The sequence below is a fragment of the Ochotona curzoniae genome, unplaced genomic scaffold (genome assembly GCF_017591425.1).
Source record: "Ochotona curzoniae isolate NIBS_2020 unplaced genomic scaffold, NIBS_Ocur_1.0 scaffold_274, whole genome shotgun sequence".
NCBI lineage: Eukaryota > Metazoa > Chordata > Mammalia > Lagomorpha > Ochotonidae > Ochotona > Ochotona curzoniae.
Window position 1 is genome coordinate 5,030,209 of NW_024467101.1, and position 8,652 is coordinate 5,038,860.

Below are 8,652 nucleotides of genomic sequence, written 5' to 3' on the forward strand. Positions count from 1 at the left end.
CGTGACCCAGGTCTCCTGCATGTAGGTGGCAAGGACCCAACAAGGGCTCGAGCCATCCCTGCTGCCATTGGGGGTGCACACTAGCAGGGAGCAGGGGAGGGACAGAAAACCCAGCAACTCCATTACAGATGGGGAGGGTGGGATGGGGGGGGGTGTGTTACCTGTTAGGCCATGCCCCAGGGCACAGCTGGCACCTGGCTGGACCCTAGGGGTGGAGAGGTAAATCTACAAGGCCCATTCTATATAGGGGATAATATATATAATATATATAGGGCATCTATATAGGATGCCTCGCCTCAGTTCTGCCAACCCAGGAGACCGAAAATGAGGGAGAGAAGAGGCTGCTCGTGTGTGTCTCTCACAGTTGTACTTCAACATTTGAAGTATTCTCTGGTATGTTTTTGTTTTCTACGAATATTTTAATGAAGGAGGTGGGGTTGAACATGAGGTAGAAAAATACTCTGTTCGCTGTTTTTAAGAGGCAGATGTTTCTGGAGTTGTTCACACTTGGCCACGGAGAAACAGTGTTCAACGCCTACCTGTGGACCCAAAGCACCTGTTCCAACACATATTCATCATGCTCATGGACAATTTCCAGGGACGACCTGGTGGCCAGTTCTGGCTGACTCTGTTTTCCTGTTGGATGTGTTTTAACCTGGGGGTGTTGTGAACCCTGCTGCTTCCAGAAATTACTAGAGATGTGCGGGGATACTGCCATAGGGTCAACACTAGCCTCTTTTGGGGAAAAGGGTGTGTTTGTGTGGGAGAGTGGAGAATGGGGGATACTAGTGGAAGGATCCATGCACTTGATTCCTCTCTGGCAAGATGTAAGTAACCAGAGGCCACAGCCTTTCCCCCTCCCAGGGGAAGACAGCTAAGTAGCCTTTCTCATTCATTCTCCATGGAGGGATATTTGATCCAGCAGGTGTGCCGGGACCAGGCCCCAGTGACCACCGGACTCGCCGTAGTAGAATCCCTTGTCATCCACAGGTCCATAGACCGTGACCACGTCCCCCGCCCTCAGTGCCAGCTTGCCCTTGGCACGGCCACCCCCTGCCCGCCCATCCTTGGGATTGTAGTCCAGAGCTGCCAGCATGGTCTTTGGGGTCCACAGCGTGGTTCTTCTCAGGTTCTTCTGAAGCCTGGACAAGGTGCCCCGGGGGCCCATGAGCCCCTTGAAAGCCTCCAGGTGGTGGCCCAAGGCGGGTAGGAAGCGCCAAGCACCTGCGTTGGGCCACTGGGCGCCCGCCTCTGCCTCGGCCACCAGGTGCCCGGGGATGGTGCCTACTTGCCCGTTGCATTCACCATGGTAGAAGCCGCGGGGGTCCTGGCTGCCCCAGACTCTTAGCAGTTGCCCTTTCTGGAAAGCTAGCTCCTCCCCGGCAGCCTCCCTGTGGGGAGACATCAGGAGCGGGTTATAATCAAAGGGAGCCACGAAGACCCTGACCGCGGGGCTGGTCATGGGCCCTAGCTGTAGGGGGCCAGCCCCGGGCATCGGAATAGCTTTCCTGGGTGGAGCCGGACGTTGTCTCCGGGCCCTGGGAGCCTGCCCTCGCCCACTCTGGAGTCTCAGCTGTTGTCTCTGCTCCTGCCTCTCTGTGCCCCACGGAGCCAAATACAGTGCTGCCTCCTCCTCCTCTTCCTCCTCTTCCACCTCCTCCTCCTCTTCCTCCTTCACAATGTTGTGGAAGTCTGTTGGGAAACATTGGCTGGTACCCAACTGGCGAGATACAAACACCTGGGCATCTTGCTTTGACCCAAGGGCCTTCTCAAGGAAAGGTTTTTCCTGATCCAATTCTTTCTCCCGCCTAAGCTCAGGGAACAGGTGAACACATCCTGGGGTGGGGTGTCGGCTAGCAGAGCTCCTATGCCGGAAATGCTCCTCCTCTCTCCCAGAGTGGCCATCGGGCAGAGGTGACCCATGGTTCTGGAAGGACAGATCTTTTCCGCAGGCCTCCCAAGCCTTGGTGAGAGCCTGCCTTGGGCTTACGGGCCCTGAGTTTGGATATTCTTCTGAGTTCAAGTGGGACCTAGAGGACTGCCTGCTCAGGGATTCTTCGGAGAAGGCATCTAGGAACTCAGCCCGGGGTTCACCACAGCTGCCAGAGGTGCAGGAGTTGGTCTTGGCGTTAAGAGGAGCCAGGGCTGGTTTCTGGGAACCGACAGGAAAGGTGACCCTGCAGGTGGATGGGTCACCAGAGGGGTAGCTGAATGGAGGAACCTCTGGCAGCTGGGGACAGGAGTCATAGTCCTCGGGGATCTGTGCCGGTACTGAGTCCAAGGATTCGCCAAAGAGGGACATGGTCCTCACAGAGACCTTCTGGTACGCAGGCCACACTTGCAGCTGGGAGAACTCCAAGAGGGTGCTCCCGGCAGTGGCGTCGGGGACCTCCGCCACCTTGAGCCCATCGGCGTACACAGCATAGCCCGTGACCTGGACCCCATTGGAGGAGCCGGCTGAGTCGATGGTCACAGGGAGCCAGCTCACCATCAGGCGGCCTGGGGAGCCCTGGTATTCCACCAGCACGTCCAGGGGTGGGTCAGGGGGGCCCGCTAGTGGCGTGTCGAAGGTGATGGTGGAGGACACGGTCTCCCAGCGCACCTGTAGCAGGTCCCACGGCAGCCGGACCTCAACCAGGGCCTGGTAGCGCGTGCCAGGATGCAGGCTCTGGAAGGTGTAGTGACTAACGCCCGCTGGGGTCAGGGCATGCTCCTGGCCATCGAGGTACACCACATGGGGATGGCTGCTGATGCTGCAGATCCAAGCAATCTCGGCTGAGGTGGCAGTCACACCCTGCAGGTGGAGCTGCATTGGGGCCACACAGAGCGCCCCTCTGGCCACCAGAAGGGGTCTGGGGAAGTCCTGCCCCCCGGGGCTCTGTGGTGAGCCCCGCTGACCAGTGTCCATAGCCACTGCAGTCTTGGAGCCCACCTTCATTGTCTTGTGTGGTGGCCCTGGACCCACAGCTTCCTCCCCAGGCAATGAGGCAACTGGCATTTGAGTGGGAACAATGGGGTCATTGCTGGAGTCGCTGCCCTTGGACGAGAGACGGCCCAGGATCTCAGTCTCTGGGATCTGTTCAATGAGGTTGGAGGGCACCAGGCCTCGGCGGCCATCTTCGAGTTCCCCTTGGTAGAAGCCGTCTTCATCCATGTCTCCAAGGATGTATACACAGTCCCCGGCCTTGAGGGGCAGCTCGGCTTCAGGGTGCTCATTGGGGCCCTCAAATGGGTCATAGCTGTACCTGGCCAAGAAGATCTTGAATTCGGGGGTGGTAGGAGCCTGGGCAGGCCCAGCCTCCAGGGCTGGGGACACACTGTCAGGCTCCAGATCATCCACCTCACTGGCGGTGTCCATGTCCAGGGTTGGGCAGGATGGTACAGTGGCCCACAGGGACTCCACCTCTGAGGAGGAGTTGGAATGGGAGCTGGTTTTTCTGGTCTGGGACTTGGTTTCCAGGGCTGGGCTGGATGCGGGGGTTCTGTCTGATTCTTGTGGGACCCAGGCTGCCTCCTCTGGGCTCCCTCGCGTTGACTCTGGCCTCTTGGATCTGTCTCCGCTGCTCTGAGAGGGAAGTGTGCAATCCTCAGGCTTGCTGGACCGAACTGGAGAATCCAGGTTTAGGAGGGCCTCGCAGGGCTGGCTGGAAGACCGGGCCGGCTGCCCCTGCAGGGTCCGCATCTCTTGCTGGGCGGCCTGGAGGTCGCTCAGGGCCTTCTGTAGGTCGTGCTGCAGCTGCTGCTGCCTGTCCTGTCCGCGCGCCGCCTGTCGCAGCAGCTGCTCCGCCAGCAGGCCAGCGGCTTCGCGGTCCTGGCCCGCGCGCCCCAGCCGCCCGCGCACGTCGCCGTTCTCGGCTGCCACCTTGCACATCCAGTCGACCCGCGCCTGTAGCCGAGCGTTCTCCTCCGCTAACCAGGCGCCCTGCCGCAGGGCCGCCTGCAGCTGTGCTTTGGCTTCGTCGCCGCGCTGGTTAGCCGCCGCCGCCTGCGCGCCCAGCTCCTCGCACTGGCGCTCCAGCGCCCGCACTTGCCGTAGCACCGCTTCCTCCTCTTCCTCCTCACTCCGTGGGCGCTGTCCCTGCTGCAGCATCAATAGCCTCTGCAGACGCAACACCTCCCGCTGGGACTCGCGCTGGAGTCGGTCCAAGTCACTGATGCCCAGCCACTGGGCGGGGGAGGCAGTCCCCGCGGGATGCGAGGGGCCGGCGGAAGTCAAGGAGGCGACTCGCGCCTGCAGCAGGTGGCACTCGCGTCGCAGTTCTTGGATCTGCTTGTCCTTGGCCAGGAGCGCGCTCGCCTGCTCCGACAGATCCTGGAAACGCTGGCGGGCGAAGGCCTGGCACAGCTCCAGGTCGGCGTGGCTGTGGCCCGGCACCGGCGCGCTCACCGCCCGCAGGTTGGTCTCCTGTAGCTTGCGGGCACGATCCTGCAGACGCAGCGCCAGGCCCGTCAGCTCCGCGTGTTTCACTTTGAGCCGCTTCACCTTCTCATCCGCCTGCCCGGAGAAGCCGTCACGCCGCAGCTGTGCGTTCTCCTCCTGCAGCCCCGAGAAGCGGCGTGCGAGCGCCTGCAGCGCTTCGCTCAACTCCGAGTTCTGCTTCATCAGTTCCTGGTAGTCCGGATCGGACAGCGGTGGCTGCGGCGAGGAGGAAGAGGAGGAGGACGTGGAGGAGGTAGTGGTGGTGACGGCGGCGGCAGCTTCGCACAGCTGGCTGTTCCCATAGCCCTCTTCTCCACGAGGGTCGCCGGGCTTCCTGTGCGACGGCGTCGCCGGTGGCGGGAGCGGCAAGGGCGATACAGCACTGGGGGAGCCCAGAATGGAGGCGTCTGTCGAGGAGGCCCTTGCCTCGGACTCGGAGGCTTTGGGGCAGCTCGAGGTGCTGTCACCTGAGCGGGATTGCGCAGGCGCCAGCGAATCCAGAGAGCTGGCGCGCGTGGGAAATGGGTCATTCGGAGAGCTGGTGTTGCGGGCGGCGGGCACTAGATCCAGAGAGCGGGAGCGCGCGCGCGCGCCGGTGCTCAGGCTATCCAGGGACCCCGGTCGGCAGGCCAGCTCCGGGGCACGGCGAGAGCCTAGGAGCCGCTTTGGCGAGACCGGCGGCGTGGCTTGCGAGTCCGAGGAGGGTTCGGGCAACACGGGCTGCCAGCGGAAGTGTTCCAGGATGTACTTGAGGAAGAGCTGGCGCTCCATTTCCAGCGCTGTCTGCAGGTGACGGATGCGCGCCGCCTGCTCGCCGTCCGTGTCCCAGCGCAGCTGCCCCAGCACCTGCTGCAGGCGACAGCGGCACTGCGCTGCGGCGGGGCCTTCGGGTGCCCCCGCGTGGCCACCGTATCCGCGGTTCACCAACTCCTCGGCCAGCTGGCGCTGCAGCTCCCGCGCCTGGCGCACCACGCCGTCCCGTTCGCGCTGCAGCAGCTGCTGCAGCTGCCGCATCTCGGCGTCTTTCCAGCGCAGCAGCCGGCGGATCTCGACCTCGCGCTCCCGTTGCACCTCCTCCTGCAGCTGCCGCAGCTCCCGGAAGCGCTGGGCCTCCCACTTGGAGCGCAAGTGCTCAGCCAGGTGCTGCCGCTCTCGCTCGGCTGTCTCCCGCAGCTGGCGCGCCTGCGACGCCGAGCGTCGCCGTTCGGCCCTGCCGCGCGCCCTTTCCGCCTCCAGTTCGGCCCTCAGCTTCTCCAGTTCCCGCCTCTGCTCCTCCAACATTACCGCCGACGGGCCCGGGCTGCTCGGCTTCTTGAGCGACCCGCGGCCGCCGCCGCCCGAGGGGCCGGGCGAGTCTTTGGTCATGGTGGCCGCGGTCCGCCTGGCCCCGCCTGGGACCGCCTGGCCAGATCGTAGCTCGCCAACGGCCGCCACTCCGCGCGCCCCTTCCGGCGCCCCCTCCCTAGAAGGGGAGCAATCTCTGCGCGCTCCTTCCGTTTCTCAGCCATCCGTCCTTCCATGGGTTGCCCGGGAGCGTAGGCTAGGCTCTGCGCTGCCCTTACCTCACCTGCTCCTTGGCATCATGTCCTTGTGACCCAGTCAGGCACCCAGTCAGGCACCCAACTGGATACTTGGGATTCCTTGCAAGCCTGGGTGGGGCTTCCACCTGCCCCCATACATTTCTGCATAAAGAAATTAGAAGTCTGGGGCCCGGCGCGATGGCGCAGTGGTTAAGGTCCTCGCCTTGCACGCCCCGGGATCCCATATGGGCTCCGGTTCTAATCCCGGCAGCCCCCTCTTCCCTTCCAGCTCCCTGCCTGTGGCCTGGGAAGGCAGTCGAGGACAGCCCAAAGCCTTGGGACCCTGCACCTGCATGGGAGACCTGGAAGAGGCTCCTGGCTTCAGATCGGCATAGCATCGATCGTTGCGCTCACTTGGGGAGTGAATCATCGGAAGGAAGATCTTCCTCTCTGTCTCTCCTCTCTGTATATCTGCCTTTCCAATAAAGATAAAAATAAATCTTAAAAAAAAAAAAAAGAAATCAGAAGTCTAATCCTGGGCTTGGCATGATGGCATTCACAAGCGAGGTCCTTGATTCATCTTCGAATTGCAGACTGCAGAACCCCCGAGCCCACCCTTGGATGTGCTGTGCATTCCCCTAATCTCGGGTCACACACACATCAAAACTGCCAGCTGAGATCAGGGCCCGAGGGATCTGGAGGTGGGGGGCTGCCAGCGAGGTAGGTGAGAGGAGACATCTGCGCCCACCCACCCCACCGCACCCCTGCCCCGTCTAACACACTCTGACCTTTGGAGGTCTTTTATTTTAAGTGCATTTATTTTTATTGGAAAGATAAATTCACAGAGAGAGAGAGAGACAGACAGACAGAAAGATTCATCCACTGATTCACTCTTCAAGTGGCCCCAGCCGCTGGAAAGGAGCTGGCCCAAGGCCAGGAGCCAGGAGCCACTTCTTCCAGGTATCCCATGTGGGTGCAGGGTCCCAAGCCTTTGGGCCATCCTCCATGCTTTCCCAGGCCACAAGCAGGAAGCTGGATGGGAAGTGGAGCTGCCAGGACTTGAACCAGTGCCCATAGGGAAAACCGGTGCTTGAAGGAGGACTATTAGCCAATTGCCCTCCTTTGAGGTCTTGGAGAAGGAGAACAAGGCTGAGGATGAGGCCAGAGCTGACAGGTGGAGGCAAGGCTGTGTTCCCTTGTGGCTGCTGGCAAGGTTGAGCTCTGCATGGCGAGGCTCCCTCTCAATGACTGCTGCCAGGCAAGAGACAGCAGGGTTTTATTTTATTGTTTGTTTTTTACAGCTATTTATTTATTTGAAAGAAAGAGTGAGAGAGAGAAAACTTTCATCTGCTGGTTCACTCCCCAAATGGCCACGGTGGCCAGAGCTGAGGTAATCTGAAACCAGAAGCCAGGAGTTTTGTCGCTGTCCCACAGCGATGGACTTGCTGCACAGAGCCGATAATAACACGCGTGGACTGATGGTCAAAAGCCGAAGTTTATTAGTGGCATCAGACTTTATACACCGAGGGTCACGTGGGATGAGGGAGGAGGCATTGAGCTTATCCACAAAACCCATCAACTGTTTCCATACTTTTGTTTGGAACTCCTTTTGTCTTGTATATTCCACTAAGTGTTCTTATTCACATGCTGTCCACTCAACTGCTCTCACGTATACAATCACGTATACAAAAGGTAGCCATTCGGTTGTTATCATCTAAATATTATCCATTCAGTTGTAATCCTGTGCTCGCTGACCTTCTAGGGTCACAAAGTCCTCCTAAGAGCTTCATCCGGGTCTCCCATGGGTGGCAGGAGCCCAAGCACTTGCACCATTCCCCTCTGCTTTCGTACATCAGCAGAGCGCTGGGACCCAGGGCCAGGCAAGCACACGGAGCACTGCCCAACCGACTACCTGGTCTACCTACTTCCAATATCCAAATGCCGTTCTTGGCAGGAATGAGGGCTAGAGTCCCAGGGTCCAGCAGGTTGCTGAGAGCTTGCACAGGAGAGTAGGGTTTAGGAGTTAGGGTCAAGCCTCCCTTAGCATCCATATCAACAGGTGCCTAACTGCAGAAATACGCTCATATGCACTCACATACAATATACATATATGTTGCAGGAATTTTGACTCCGAGTATGGCAGCAACCTCAAATTCTTGTCTCGCAGGAAAGAAGAATTTTCATGCGGACACAGTTTAGTTTTAACGCAAGATTTATTAGGAAAGTTGAGAAGAAGACTCCCGTCCTAGTGACGGGAGGGGGCTTTGAGATAGAAAGGACCCGTGCATGGGGGAGTGTTGGGATCTTTTAAAGGAATTTCCCCATCCCCAGGTGGTCCCCAGGTGTTCGGTTTTGGGGCAAAAGATCAGGGAGGTGCAGGATATGGGACATTCCAGGCCTTGGGCAGATATGCATCACTTATCAGCCTGAGACCCTCCCACAATGGCCAAGGTAATGGCCGATAATACTTCAGGTGGGGCATTGATAAGCTAATAGCGTCCTTGTCGTCCTTGTCCCTTGGAAGAGACGTGTTCTGGTGCGTCCAAGAAATGGTGGAGAAATTCTCCTTTACTCAGGGACCCAGAATACCCTAACTGCCTACTACCCACTAACTCCTCTCTCATTCCGCCCCCCAGAAGAAGTGACCCTAACTGCTGTTAGGGGACTGGGACGACGACCGCTCTTAACTGCTTCCTGCTGACAGGGGGCGTA

At 59.5% G+C, this 8,652-nt stretch overlaps 1 protein-coding gene across 1 annotated transcript; it reads right to left on the bottom strand.

Annotated features, from left to right (window-relative positions):
- Window positions 1–404: 404 nt before the first annotated feature.
- LOC121171861 (RIMS-binding protein 3-like) lies at window positions 405–5,785 on the bottom strand. The gene is made up of 2 exons (XM_041003575.1): window positions 1,655–5,785; window positions 405–1,471 (listed from the first exon to the last, which is right to left on the bottom strand). The coding sequence occupies exons 1-2, from the start codon at window positions 5,783–5,785 to the stop codon at window positions 893–895; spliced, it is 4,710 nt and encodes a 1,569-aa protein (XP_040859509.1). The 3' UTR covers window positions 405–892.
- Between the last annotated feature and the right edge of the window lie 2,867 nt (window positions 5,786–8,652).